At 38.5% G+C, this 15590-nt stretch overlaps 1 protein-coding gene across 1 annotated transcript in view; it reads left to right on the top strand.

Moving 5' to 3' along the window:
• Nucleotides 1–15590, top strand: part of rasa2 (RAS p21 protein activator 2) — a 192470-nt gene that overhangs the window by 138553 nt on the left and 38327 nt on the right. Inside the window, exons 9-14 of the mRNA XM_060834481.1 lie at nucleotides 1777–1878; nucleotides 5130–5286; nucleotides 6573–6721; nucleotides 7971–8085; nucleotides 10533–10607; nucleotides 12036–12159. Of these exons, the coding sequence (XP_060690464.1) occupies nucleotides 1777–1878; nucleotides 5130–5286; nucleotides 6573–6721; nucleotides 7971–8085; nucleotides 10533–10607; nucleotides 12036–12159 (722 nt within the window). The remainder of the gene's footprint in view (nucleotides 1–1776; nucleotides 1879–5129; nucleotides 5287–6572; nucleotides 6722–7970; nucleotides 8086–10532; nucleotides 10608–12035; nucleotides 12160–15590) is intronic.

Here is a 15590-nt window from a genome sequence, read left to right as displayed (position 1 = left end):
ACTGAAAATTGGACGATTAACAAGATTGCTGAATCTCAAATGAATATTTGAAGTGAAGGGACTTCGACACTTCTTACATTTTAGTTTAGGATTATGTTTGGCATGAACTGGTTAGACCAAAGAGTCTGTTTCCATGTAGTATGGCAACCAACTGGACAAATGAGTGGGTTCTTGAGGAAGCTTATGCGAAGAGGAACTTGTTTGCAGTAGTTATATCATGAAATTGCACTCATTTTGGGCATGAAATGTTGGGGTGCAGTGGTGCTCGGGAAAAATTGAGCACAATACCTGAAAAGTATGCACAAAGAGATCCAAGGCATGGATCAACAATATCAAAATCTAGTCTCACCTCTTTGCAAATGAGGAGATGAGGGCAGTAGAAAATGGACTTAGTTAAGAAAGATTGTTCATAGTGTGGCAATCAACAGATCGAAGACAGATAGTTGACAGGACACAGGATCGTTAATGTCAGCCATCGCCAACGTTGATTACTTTGAAAAACCCATTTTATTTTTAAGTTTCATTTCTTCCTGAAATTAAATACTTTGCTTTTTGTATTGGATATAACAAAATAATCGATTTGAGTGGATATTTTGGTTTTCATGTTCAATAAGTAGACAGTTGTTCACTTGAATGAAGATTCACACTGCTAAGTTTAACGTTCTGTTCAGTGTAACTTATTTAATACAATAGGGCAAACATGAACTGTCAAGACAATCATGGCTTTTTTGTATCCATTCTGTTGAAGGAATATGTTGTATTCTCCTCTTTACACTTGTTTTACATATAGTGCATATTTTGTAGCTTTTCCAAAGGTTTAATGCCACCGTAAATCACAATGGCACTTGATTTGTTTATTGGACTGAATGAAAATATCTGCCTTATGAATAGATCTAATCAGTTTGTTCAATTCTGATGGTTATGTGACAAGACAAAGTATTACCAGAGCTTAGAGATATCTCTTTTTTTGGCAAAGTGCTGACAAGAGATTTTCATTGTGATTTCTAGCACTGATTTTCTTTCTTAACCTTGAAAAATCTCAGGTTTACCAAAAACCACCCAAACCTGGGAATGAAGCAGACAGGAACATGTACTTCCAATATGTAAAGCAAAAGTGGTGCAAAACTGAAAGATGTGGGCAGCATGGTGGCACAGTAGTTAGCACTGCTGCCTCACAGTGCCAGAGACCCGGGTTCAATTCCCACCTCAGGCGACTGACTGTGTGAAGTTTGCACATTCTCCCTGTGTCTGCGTGCGTTTCTCCGGGTGCTCCAGTTTCCTCCTTCAAATTAATGTTTGTATAACTGCATCAAGCTGAATTGTTAAAAAAACTAATCATGGGTTTAAATGTTCCTGAGTTCCAAATTCTATTTTTGTAGCTCTTTCCACACCAGATGATGATGTACTGGCATCATTCTTTGGCAAGATATAGCTTACCTCATTGGCTCTGAAGTCTAGATTGTACCAAAATTGCTTTTAATTGAAAGAAAGTTTTGTTTGTATTTAAATTAAATACAAATGTATTTGTAAATTTTTTGGTTGCAGTTTCCAGTTCCCTATAATTGCATAACTGTTTAATTCTCAGTAAATCTTTGAAAAATCAGGTCTGCATTTCCATTGCGGTATGTCATCATTATTTTCATTTTTAGTAAATACATATCTTTAATCCAATTAATTTTCTGTAATCTGACACCCTTTACAGAATAAAAACTCTGAGCCAGAAACTGAAAATTTTTCAATATCGTCAGGTTGACTGATTTTTTTTTCTCTCTTCAGAGTTGATCTGTGGAACAATGAAAACCTGGTGCAAGATATTTTTCTTGGTGAAATTAAGGTTCCTGTGAAAATTTTAAAGAATGACAACTGCCACCGGGCATGGTAAGAATTCTCATATCAACTCTAAATTTCCTTAAGGTAGATCAGATTTCATTCTTGCAGCTAAAGGGATGTCCTATTCCAGAAAAAAAATTACTCTTGTAATGACACGTTTATGAATTTGTTTTGACAGATTTTGTTTTCAAAACACAAGACCTTCATTGCAATAGCTTGTTTTTTGACTTTAAATTCTCACTAACGTGTCCCCCTTTGGTTTGAGTAAGAGCATTAGAATCAGAAGAATTTTGGCAACACTAGCCAGACCACCCTTAAATTTTTCCACAATTCTCAGCAACTGTGGTGGCCTGAGTAAGTGCTATGATCAAAGGGCTAAAAAAGCTGGTTGATTGAGATATGGTTTGATTATATAAACCAAATTCAATGCTTTATTTCTTGATACAAATGGAAAATACTAGAAATGTACTCATCAGAGAATGAGGGAGAACTGATGAGATGAGTCCTGTTACAAATAATTCAATGTTGGTTTGCAGAAAACTTCTTAAATTGCTGTCATTTTTTCTTTTCCACTTCCTCCCTGATCACACTTCAAAGCAATGAGCAATGTCTCTTAATATTTATAAACTTCAGTCTGCAAGTGTAGAACGCTAACATTTTTAAATGCAGTTAAAAATCACACAACACCAGGTTATAGTCCAACAGGTTTAATTGGAAGCACACTAGCTTTCGGAGCGACGCTCCTTCATCAGGCGATTGTCGCTCTGAAAGCTAGTGTGTTTCCAATTAAACCTGTTGGACTATAACCTGGTGTTGTGTGATTTTTAACTGTGTACACCCCAGTCCAACACCGGCATCTCCAAATCATTTTTAAATGCAGCAGAGTGCTGGAGAAACTCAGGTCTCGCAGCATCTGTGGAGAGAGAAACAGTTAATTAGTGTGGCTCTTCAAAACTAACATTCTTATTTTTATCTCTCCATCACATTAAAACTGACATTGTTAGTGTTTTAAATCTGAACTTTGATCTTTGCTGACCTTCTCAATGCAAGTACCTACACATTTGGCTATGCCACTTATTCCTTTATGTAATGCTTCTCAGTTGTAGTATCGCAAAGAGAGCATTTGATGTTATGACGATGTAATGTAATGATCGAGCTGTAGTGGAGCAAATTTGAAACAGTTATTCACACATGATATTTTTATTCCAAACAAATTCAAAGAAATGCTTTGTTTTATTCTACCTTTAAATCATATTTGCATTTTCCATAATTTTTTTGTCTCATTAGCATCCACTGACACTGGTTTGTGTTGTGTTGGAGTCATTTAATATATTTGACCCATTGCTTGAAATTGAGAATCAACTCAAAATAATTGGAATTGTTTAAATTGAGAACTGCAGGATGTTGGTTGCTATTTTTGGAAAGTATAATCCAGTGTATTACAATCCAATAGAAAGAAACTGTAATCTGATATATGATTTGCATGTTCTAACTGTATTGTCTCTCTTGTATCCTGTACTGACATGAGAAACTGGGTCAGGATGACTGTTTCCCATTATATACAACATATAAAGTTACAACAGCAATTAGATTACAAGAGAAACCAGGTCAGAGCAAAACATTTAAACTGGAATGAATTCACTCTGAAAAAAGATTACAATCTGAGAAGTAGCTACTGAAATAAACAACAAGCATTAAACAAAAAAAATGCATTGGCCTGACTATTAAACAAAATAGTAATAAATCATTGGGACTTTCATTTGTATTTTGACACCATCCTACTGCTAAACTAATTAGCTACATTGTATCCTGCTCTGTTGAGAGAATTAAGTGCATTCTAGACCATCAACGGTAGATTGCAGTTAGTGCTACTATCAAGGCAGCGGCATCTTTTAGCATTTTTCAAAATTAGGGAGTTCATTGCCATATATTTAAGCTGGCTTGGGTGTGTATATTTGGGAATGTTGGTATCCAGCAGGCCCCTTAGCATTTTTACATGCTCATTTTATGTGACTTGTGCTCTTCTGTATCCAAGAAAATTATTTTGTAGTCCAGTACTACATGACATCTCTTGTACTCCAAACGAAACATTTCTGTCCTGTGAACATGTGCTACTCAGTTTGTACAAAGCTAGAGAAGGATGGATTTTGAGATGAGGCAAGGCATGAAATGATAGGTTACTTTGTTTTACAGAAAGAGTAGGAATGCTTCTGTGCATGTTATCATTTTATATTCATAGAAGCTAAAGAATAGATCACAATTGCCCACAGCATTGTATTGTCATGCATGAATTAACCACTCCGGTGAAAGAATTCAGATTTTCCCCAATAGAAACCTTCAAGCTTTTGTGTTTCAAAAACCTTTCCACTAGTTTTTCTTTTCCTGTCTGTCTTTGGACAGTTGGAAATCAAGGGACCTACCAGTACACTTGGTGTTTTGAATTAATTTGATAAAAGTTCTTGCTATTATCAGATAAGAGGGACAAAGTTGTAAAAGTATGCAAGTACTGTAACTCTTGTGCACAAGATGATCACTTCCTCTTCATTTGTGTAATGTTTACAAACCGATCAATGGGAAAGAAATTCAGTTTTCCTAAGTTACAACAATGGTTTGTATTATAACAGATCCTGGCAAGACAAAGCTTATGGTCTGAGCAATTGTTTTGTAGTGAGCATTTTAAAATGTGGAAAGCATGTCTGATGTGAAACAACAGCAACCTTTTCTAACAGTTTCCAGAACTGAAAAGAACCATACTCACGTACTTGCTGCTCTGAATCTGATTCCCTTATGTATAATGACAGAAATTGCTGGGTCTGACAGCATCTGTGGAGAGTTAACATGAAGCAGAATTAATATAAGCTCTGCTTTCTCTCCAGATGTTTCCAAACCTGCGAAGTGTCTCCAATTTCTGATGGATTTCAAGCATCTGCAACTCTGTTATATTTCCCTTTATGTATATATCAGTTAGTACAGTTGTGTAAGTGGTGTTGTCAGTAATAATGCATGAATGTGAAATTAAGTCAACATGGTATAGGTTTTGCATAATATTCTTCATGCACATTTGGCTGGATTAATATAGCCCTCCCATCCACAAACCATGGGCTATTATTGATTGATGATATACAACACCTGGTCCAAAAACATCACATGATCATAATGTCACTTGTGCTGCAAGATCATTCTAGTGTGCTCGAAGGTTGAGAAGATAAAGTTATTGCTCCTAGCCAGTTGTCGACTGTGCAGTATTTAGTGTTTTATGTGGTATGGGTCAAGTCACCATATGCACCGTCATTAAATAGGTACTTACTGCTACCAAAGGACAATGGAAACAAGTCTGCAAAATCGGAAGACTTGGGCTCACTTCGACTATCTATATCCTACAATGAAGATTATGTGCTCCCCTCTAACTACTACAGTTCTCTTAATGACTTGCTGCTAATATCATCAGATGTTAAGGTAAGCATTTGCAGATAGGGTCTAAGAGGCTTGTTTTTTTTTCTCATTTCTAAAACACCGTAACAGAATGTATGTATTCCAATGTACTAAAGCAGTTCTAGCTTCATATTCTGGTGAGATGTCTTTTGAGCAACTGTTAGTTTTGCACAGTAGAAACTTGGTGTGTTGGTGAGACATGGTACCCATTTCAAATATCACTGTTACTTTTACTTAAGTCATAGCATCATACAACACCGAATCAGACCCTTCAGTCCAACTCGTCCATGCCAACTAGGTTCCCAAAGTAAACTAGTCCCACTTGCCTGTATTTGGCCCTTATTACTCTAAACCTTTCCTATTCAAGTACCTATCCAAATATGTTTTTAAATTTTTCGAGTAAAAAGTGAGGTCTGCAGATGCTGGAGATCAGAGCTGAAAATGTGTTGCTGGTTAAAGCACAGCAGGTTAGGCAGCATCCAAGGAACAGGAAATTCGACGTTTCGGGCCAAAGCCCTTCATCAGGAATTTTAAATTTGTAAAATTTAAATTTAAATGTTTTTAAATTTGTAAATGTACCTGCATCCACCACTTCCTCTAGCAGTTCCTTCCACATTAAAACCACCCTCTGTGTGGGAAAAAAATTGCCCCTTAGGTCTCATTTTAAAATCTTTCTCCTCTCTGTATAAATCTATCCCCTAGTTTTGAACTTTCTCCACCTAGGGAAAAAAAACTTTGCTATTCACTTTATCTATGCCCCTCAATCTTATAAATCCATATAAGGTCACTCACCCCATAACCTCCTATGGTCCAGTGAAAGAAAGTTCCAGCCAATCCAGTCTCTCCAATATAACTCATATCCTCCAGTCCTGGCAATATCCTGGTAAATCTCTTCTAACCCTCTCCAATGGATCATTTCTTCAAAATATGCATTTTGAGATCTAATTTTATAATCTTGCGGATCTGACATAGACTGCAGAATGTCGAGATTAATTTTGAGGTTCACTGTTTGCTGAAATTTGACTTGGTTTGCACAGGTATTATTCTCTTCCGTTGTGTTATTGCAATGTAGATTATAATGGACAAGTCATGTCTACTTTTTAATTAACCAGCTGACAGCAATGAGTGGTATCTACCAGGATTGATATCTTTTGCTACTTAAGATTTGCGAAGTGCTACTAGCATAATATTGAGAATTTTTTGTGTAAAGACAGGAAAGGCAACTGTAATGGATTAATGTAACTTGCAACAAATCACACCAGTTACTTTGTAATGTTGCTTATCCTACCCCTCTTTCTCTTTCATTTAAGCCTATATCTGCCTCAGCAGTTCATATCCTGGGTGAGGTGTGCCGTGAGAAGCAAGAAGCTGTATTGCCACTTGTACGCCTGCTTTTGCATCACAAGAAGCTGGTTCCTTTCCTTAGTGCCATAGCGGAGTTAGATCTTCAGCAGACACAGTAAGTCTGATAGTTGCTGTAATGGTTAGTCTTTCTTGATTGCCACATCCTGGGAGAAGCAGCAGATAGTTTCTATCACTGGCTGTGATATAGAACTTTATATAAAAAGGAAAAGTATCTGTGATTGGATGGAGCTCTGAGATGAAATGCACTTGTAACATTTGATCTGAACATGGTCACTGCTGACCTGGGAGTGCATGATGCAGAGTGCAGTTCTTTTTGCTCTGTCCATGCAATGCACTTCAATTATACCTTCATAACAGCCACTACTGCACCAAAATGCTTTTCCATTTGCCTTAGCGATCCTTTTCAGCCTTTCCAAAGATTGTGCTTCACAGCTGGCATAACTTAGAATTTATAATAAGCAAGATCTTGGTTGAGGTTGTCCACATTTCCAATGCATCAAGTAATCCGTTCAATGCAAACGGAAGTTAAGTGGATGCTGGAAATCTGGAATAAAAGCAAAAAGTGCTGAAAGTGCTCAATACGTCAGCATCTGTGGAGAGAAGCAAAGTAAATGATGCACTGGTGCAACTCTGAGCATTGGTGATATTTTGGTAAACCTTTATCAGTAAAGTTGTTTTAATGCTGTGACTGTGATTGTGTCATGACTTCCTGTGATAGGGAAAGCTTTTGATTGTCCAAAATGCCTATCCATTCGATGACTTCCTAAATAGTCAAGTGTAAAAATAAGGCTTCTTTTGCAACAGCTTTTCTTAGGCAAGTTAATGTAATGCGTTCCCGCTTTATAAATATTAACTGTTGTTTCTCAGAATGACCAGCACAGTTATAGACACTCAACTGGTGGATTTTTCACATCTTTGTGAATGGGATAGTTGATGTTCTTGTAACATTTTCCTTTACCAGTTACATGATCGTTTTGTGGGGAATGGCAGACAGGGAAATGTGTCACACATTACCAGAATGATGGAGTAGACTTGTACATCCTAGTACAATTTACATGGTGGTATTTTTCTGCAAGTTCAGGATCTTTTGATGCTTGGATCAACAGTGCTACGTCATTACCATAAACAAACAGTTTGGATTTTGAGCAGGGCATGTCTGCCATGTAGGCACAAGCATTAGCACCTGGGCTTTTAGGCAATCCAGGAAGATGCTATTTTAAAGGTGTTTGCACTTGAATCACTGTTAGATTTGTTGTGTACTGTGTGCCAGAATGCAAAGTTTTAAGCAGTTTTCAGAAATTTTGAGAGAGATCCTGCTGAATCTTACTACTTTGGTTTTGTAGGGAAGCCAACACTATCTTCAGGGGAAATTCTCTGGCCACACGCTGTATCGATGAAACAATGAAACTCGTTGGAAAGCATTATCTGAAAGTGACTCTGAAGTCCACTTTAGATGAAGTAAGATGATACTTTATATGAATTTGCTGCTTAGTTTATCCTCATGCTGACGTCTCCATCGGCCAATGAAAGAGAACATGTCTCATTAGTTGACCTTGTGTGCAGTTCTTTAGAACCAGGTTTTTAAAAGATAATCTTTTCTCTTTCACTCATGTAAATATTACTACCTTGATCACTGTTTCATCTGACTGCTGTCACTCTGTGACATCATCTTTAAACAATATGTGCACTAGCAATAACTATTTCAACTTCACCACCACTTCTTGAGTCTTCCATTTCTGATTTTAAGATGTTGCTTAAAAACATAGCAACATAGAAAATAGCTGCAGGGGTAGGCCTTCGAGTCTGCATCACCATTCAATAAGATCATGGCTGATCAGGATCCCATTCCCACTCTCCATACCCCATGATTCTGCAAGTGGCACGACCAGCACCTCCTTGAATATATCTAGTGAACTGGCCCGAACAGCTTCCTGTGGGAGAGAATTCCACAGGTTCACAACTGAGTGAAGAAATTCTTCTTCGTCTTAGTCCTGAATGGCTTACCCCTTATTACTAGATTATGACCCCTAGTTCTGGACTTGCCCAACATCGGGAATATTCTTCCAGAATCTAGCCTGTCCAGTCCCATTAGGATTGTGTATGTTTCTATGAGATTCCCCCTCGTTCTTCTAAACTCCAGCAAGTATAAGCCCAGATGATCCAGTCTTTCCTCCTATGTCAATCCTGCTATCTCAGGATTCAGCTTGTCTGATATCCAGTATTAGCTGAGCAGAAATGTCCTTAAATGAAGTCTTAGTAAGACCTAATCCATTCTTTTAAGTCTATATTACCATCTCCCTTCCCTAGTCACTGGCTGCACCTTTGCTTCCTCACCACCTTTAAAGCTGAGTCAAACTGTTTGTAATTTGTTTGGCCCTGAGCTTAATCGTCAATTGTCAGTATTATCTATCTTGTACGAATACCTCAAGTTTAAAATGCTCATTTAAATATTCAGTTCTTTCCATTGCTAAATAACTCCTAACCCTTGTGGTTTCATCCACCTCTATTGTTCTCCCGAGATTTCCACTTTCATATATTTTTGGCCTCCATCCATAAGAAATTACGGCAAGCAGTTATCCAGTAATACAGCTTTTAGCAACTGCTGGATACACACATCGAAGTTTCATTGAAGTAACATGACCATGCTTCCCGAGAAGCCAGAGATCTTTTCTACATCTGGAGAAGGCAAGAGTGTGACTGACAAGTGTGATTGCTTCCTCTATAGCAATTCCTTGTGAAAGAAATCTCCCAGTTTGAGTTTGCAAGTCATGATCCCAGCTATGGTACCACTAGACAAGTCAGATTCCAGAATGAAATCTAGCAAATTGATCACATGTTCCGCTTTTCTATTTTAATTAATGTGGTGGTCATTCACCAAAAGAGTCACACGAGACTGCAATTTCTTTAACAATTGAAGTTTCTTGCACAAAAAGCAAACAAACCTAGCTAACTAGGTATAGAGCACAGAAAAGCAAAGTCTCATTGTATGTTGACAGGAAAGGAGATAGATTAGACTTAGTGTGGAAACAGGCCCTTCGGCCCAACAAGTCCACACCGACCCGCCGAAGCGCAACCCACCCATACCCCTACATTTACCCCTTACCTAACACTATGGGCAATTTAGCATGGCCAATTCACCTGACCCGCACATCTTTGGACTGTGGGAGGAAACCGGAGCACCCGGAGGAAACCCACGCAGACACAGGGAGAACGTGCAAACTCCACACAGTCAGTTGCCTGAGTCGGGAATTGAACCCGGGTCTACAGGCGCTGTGAGGCAGCAGTGCTAACCACTGTGCCACCGTGCCGCCCAAAATGTAAAACCAGATAAAATACCCCTCTGAATTGGATCTTTAGGTCAACTTTACTGATTCTCCCCAGTTGTTTACTGTGAACTGTGACGTTTTCTTACATGAATGCTCAAAACTGAGAGCTCAGACTTTTTTCTGATTTTATTAACATGCAGATTTCTATCCAAGCATTCAGTTTGGAAGTTAGACAAATTAAACTTTTATACTGAGATATCTCTGCTTTCCCAAACTATCCATTATTCCTTTCTCAGAGTAAATCTAGATTTGCCTCTGACTCCAGTCAATTCTCCTCCAAAACTGTTTAAAAGCTTAAGCTATAATCCATCACAGTGAAAACAGTTTTCTTCAAAACTTCAGCAGGTCCCTGCTTTCTGATGCATACTGGGACAGTTCTACAGGAAGGGCAGTCTTATGTGGTTTTTTGTTTGGACTCTTTAGAAAATGCCATGATTTAAAATACAAACTTGAAAATTTTATTTTATAAACGACAATCAGATGCTGTTTATCACACAGTTTAAAACATGCTTCATTGACTAATCAAATCTATATCTGTTTAAGAATGTTCATTATCCTCACTTGAGATAATTTTCTTAGATTTGTGACTCCTACAAAACCTGTGAGATTGATCCTCTTAAGTTAAAGGAAGGCGATAATGTTGAGGTGAATAAGGTATGTGTATTTTCCAATGGTTACTCAAATTTGTTTTACTATATAATTTGTATAGTTGGAAAAGATTGATTTTATAATGTACCATAAAACAGTTTAAATAAATGATTTTATCAGATTCTTTTAAACATAACGTTATGGCATAAAGGCAAAATACTATGGATGTTAGAAATCTGAAAGAAACAGAGTGCTGGAGAAACTCAACACACAGCACCAGAGTTAATGTTCCAAGTCTGTTATGACTTTTCTTCAGGACTAATGTTTAATGTTAAGGCATGGATTAACCAGACTCTCTTATTCACTTTTCTGGTTACTTGCAACAAGATTATAATTGTTGAATTTTGCTGACAGAGAGCAAGTACTATTGTCAGTGCTGAAAACAACAAATTCTGGAAATCACAGCAGATCAGGCAGCATTCATGGAGAGAGAGCAAGCTAACATTTCAAGTCAAGTTTTTTTTTGTTTTTAGTACAGATTCCAGCATCTGTAGTAATTTGCTCCTACTATTGTCAATGATTATATTACAAACTACTGTCTTACAAACTTGCTTGCAACTTAAACTGGGGTAAAAAATGAGATCTGCAGATGCTGGAGATCACAGTTGAAAATGTGTTGCTGGTTAAAGCACAACAGGTTAGGCAGCATCCAAGGAATAGGATGAAGGGCTTATGCCTGAAACGTCGAATTTCCTGTTCCTTGGATGCTGCCTAACCTGCTGTGCTTTAACCAGCAACACATTTTCAACTGCAACTTAAACTGGCAAACACTGTCACTGTGCAAGTGTGCTAGTTTTAAAATATTCCTCTGATTCCTGACCTGCTCATGGCAAGTATGTGCTCAGTTCTGGTGATCATCAGTCTGCAGCTTCACTGGCAATGTTGTAGTCTTTGAAGACAAAATAGTTGGTGCTTACGAACCATTTTTAGCTCTTGTCAGGGTCCATGATTAGTGTCAGCAGAAGTGTGTAGATAGTACTGATTGTGATGAGTCCCAGTTACATTTCAGTGTGAGCTAGCATTGTTGAATCTAAGTGCTGCAGAAATTCAGCAGGTCTGGCAGCATCTGTGCAGACAGAAAGTGATAAAGTTGAGTCTGTTGTGACTGTTCTTAACATTTTGACTCCATGTTACCGTTGTTTCTCTCAGACCTGCTCAGTTTCTGCCACACTTTGTTTTTATTTCAGACTTTTAGTATCCATGGTGCTTTGATTTTATTTTTATTATCGAATCATCCAGTTAAATGCCATGTAATGTCGATGGTAAGGACTTGTAGAATAAGTGCAGCTGGACAGGATGAGAACACATAGTCCAAGAATGGTAGAGCAGTAATCAGTGATGATAATCTACAGATCTTTCTGATATCCTTTCCATCAGCTGAGCTCACATTCAAATGCAAATAATAGCTTAATTCATTTATTTTCAAACTTGCAGGAAAACCTTCGCCAGTATGTTGAAAGAGTATTCACTGTGATTGTCAGGTCCAGTATGAGTTGTCCCACGTTAATGTGTGAGGTGTTTCATTCACTACAAAACTTGGCAAGGAAGCAATTTCCAGGTAAGAGATAAAAATCATGTTTCAAACAAGTATTTCTTCTCACGAAAACATCTTTGTGAATATAATGGTTGAAAACTAAAATCAAACTCCAAGCTGTTTTTGGAGTTTGGTCACAGACCAGACCTAAATTTAGTGAATAATTGAACAGGTTTGAGGGGCTAATTGGCCTTATCTCCTGTACCCATGTCCTTAAAATTGAGCTTATGTTGTGTTTTATTTATGTTTTGTTAAGGGTCAGTCATACAGGATGGTAACATATATGCTCTGGTCCACGCGGATCATAGGCCCATACCAAACTCATCCCATTGCTATTGGTTGGCCCTTATCCCCCAAACCTTTCTTATTCATGAACTTATCCAAATGTCTTTTAAATGTTGTAATTGTTCCTATATCCACCACTTTCTGACAATTCATTCCGCATAGAAACCACTCTCCATGTAAAAAAAAAAGTGATTGCTTATCCTTTTTGAATCTTTCTCCGCTCAACTTAAAGCCTAGTTTTAGGCAAGACTTGAACTCTGATACCCAAGGGAGAAGACCCTTGACTTTCACCTTATCTATTACCCCTTATGCTTTTGTAAACCTCTCCAAGATCACCTGTTAACCTCCTACACTCCAACGAAAACCGTCCCAGCCTATCATTATAACTCGAACCTTTCATTCCTAGCAATATCCTGGTAAATCTTTTCTGAACCCTTGCCAATTTAGTAATATCCTTCCTTTAGTAGGGCGAACAGAGCCATACACAATACTGCCTGAAGATGCCTCACCAATGTCCTGTACAACCTCAACATGACATCCCAACTCCTGTACTCAAAACATGTGAGCAATGAAGGCAAGCATGCTAAACACCTTCTTAACTACCTCGTCAACTTGTGACTCAAATTTCGTAGAATTATGTACCTGATCCCCTAGGTCTCTGTTGTATAACATTACCCAAGGTACCACCGTTAACTGTATAAGTCCTACTCTTGTTTGTTTTGCTTCACTGTCCACTATACCATCTGCAAACTTACTAACCGTGTCTCCTAAATTCTCATCCAAATTGTTTATATAAGTGGCAAACAAAAGTAGACCCAGTATCAATCCCTGTGAAACACCGCTCGTCACAGGCCTCCAGTACAAAAATACAACCTTCCCACCACCATCCTCGGTTTCCTCATGTCAAGCCAATTTTGCATTCCATATGATCTAACTTTATTAATTAGTCTGCAGGTACCTAGTCAAGGGCTTTGCTAAAGGTGGCTCAGTGAATAACACTGCTGCCATATAGCACCAGCTTCTGGTGAATGTCTGTGTGGAGTTTGCACATTCTCCCTGTGTCTGCGTGGGTTTCCATTGGTGGTCCAGTTTCTGGTTAGGTGCATTAGTCAGAGGTAAATATAAGGTAGGAGAATGGGTCTGGGAAGGTTACTCTTCGGAAGGTTGGTGTGGACTTGATGGGCCGAAAGACCTGTTTCCACACTGTAGGGATTTTATAAACAATGTCTACTGCTCTGCCCGCATCAATCTTTACAGTTAGCAAGTTAAAAAACTCAATCAAGTTGTAAGACGCGATTTCCCTCATACAAAGCCATGCCGTGACTACCGTTAATCAGTCTTTGCCTCAGTACATGTAAATCCTCTCTTTCAGAATCACCTCCAACAGTGTATCCCCCATTGATGTCAGACTCTCAGGTTTTTAAGCACCCAGGCTTATCCTGACAGCCTTTCTTAAATAAAACACAATATTAGGTGCACTCCAGTCCTTGGCACCTCAGCCATGGTTGTAAGTGATACAAATATCTCTTCTAAAGACTCCACAATTTTGTCCCTAACTTTTCACAACATCCTACATAAGAACTAGGAGCAGGCATAGGCCATCTGGACCCTCGAGCCTGCTCCGCCATTCAATAAGATCATGGCTCAGCTCCACTTACCCACCCTCTCACCACAACCCTTAATTCTTTTACTGTTCAAAAAAAAACTACCTTAGCTTTAAAAACATTTACGGAAGTAGCGTCAAATAAGTCATAGATTCACAACCCTCTGGGTGAAGAAGTTCCTTCTCAATTCAGTCCTAAATCTGCTCCCTCTAATCTTGAGGCTATGCCCTCTTGTCCTAGCTTCACCTGCCAGTGGAATCATCCTGTATACATCCAACTTATCTATTCCCTTCATAATTTTTTGTTTTTCTAGGATTCCACCCCTCATTCTTCTAAATTCTGGTGAATATAATCCCAGTCTACTCAGTCTCTCCTCATAAACCAACACTGTCAAATCTGGAACCAACCTAGTGAACCTCCTCTTCACCCCGCCAAGTGCCAGTACGTCCTTTTTCAAGTAAGGAGACCAAAACTGCACACAGTACTCCAGGTGTGGCCTCGCCAGCACCCTATACAGCTGCAACATAACCTCCCTGCTTTTAAACTCAATCCCTTTAGCAATGAAGGACTAAATTCCATTTGCCTTCCAAATTACCTGTTGTACCTGCAGATCAACATTCTGTGATTCATGGACAAGGACACCCAGGTCCCTCTGTACAGCAGCATGCTGCAACCTTTTACTATTACTCCTACCAAAATGGATTACTTCACATTTATAACATTGTATTCCATCTGCCAGTCCTTTGCCCACTCACTTAAAGTATCTATGTTCCACCACAAAGTTTCACAGTTCTCTGCACACTTTGCTTTGCCACTCATCTTAGTATCATCTGTAAACTTTGACACAGTACATGTGGTCCTCAATTCCAAATCATCTAATAACTGGAGTTCTATAACTGATTCCTGAGGCACTCCACTGGTTCGTGATTAACACTCAGAATAGCACTCTCTTATCCCCACTCTTTTCTTCCCATTAGTCAACCAATCCATGCTAATACTTTACCCATAACACCATGCATCTTTATCTTATGCAGCAGCCTCTTGTGTGCCACATATTGAAGGCCTTTTGGAAATCTAGGTACACTTGATCAGAATGTGAAAATTTATTCACCTTCATGTTTTCTAAGAACTGCAGCACTTATGTAATGTGAACTGTTTTCAAAATATCAATATCTATGTCCCCAGGTTCTATAGTCGTCATTTCTTTCTCAACAGCAAAAGCTGATGCAAAATGTTCATTTAGTATCTCTCCCATCTCCTGAGGTTCAGTACATACATAACCTCATTAGTCTTTAGGGGGCCCTATTCTCTCCCTGGTTGTCCCTTTTCTCTTAATGTATTTGCAGAACCTCTTTGGATTATCCTTAAATTTATCTGCTAAGGCCATCTCATATCCTGTCTTTGCCCTCCTGAGTTCCCTCTTAAGAATACCTTTACACTCTTTATACTCTTCAAGCGATCATTTGATCCCAGTGGTCCATATCTAATATATGTTTCTTTCTTATTCTTGACCAGAACTGCAATATCTTAATTCATCCAGTGTTCTCTAATCTTACCAGCCTTATC

Source organism: Hemiscyllium ocellatum, chromosome 13 (genome assembly GCF_020745735.1).
Source record: "Hemiscyllium ocellatum isolate sHemOce1 chromosome 13, sHemOce1.pat.X.cur, whole genome shotgun sequence".
NCBI lineage: Eukaryota > Metazoa > Chordata > Chondrichthyes > Orectolobiformes > Hemiscylliidae > Hemiscyllium > Hemiscyllium ocellatum.
The sequence above is the reverse complement of the archived record's forward strand: the minus strand, read 5'-3'. Positions and strand labels throughout refer to the sequence as shown.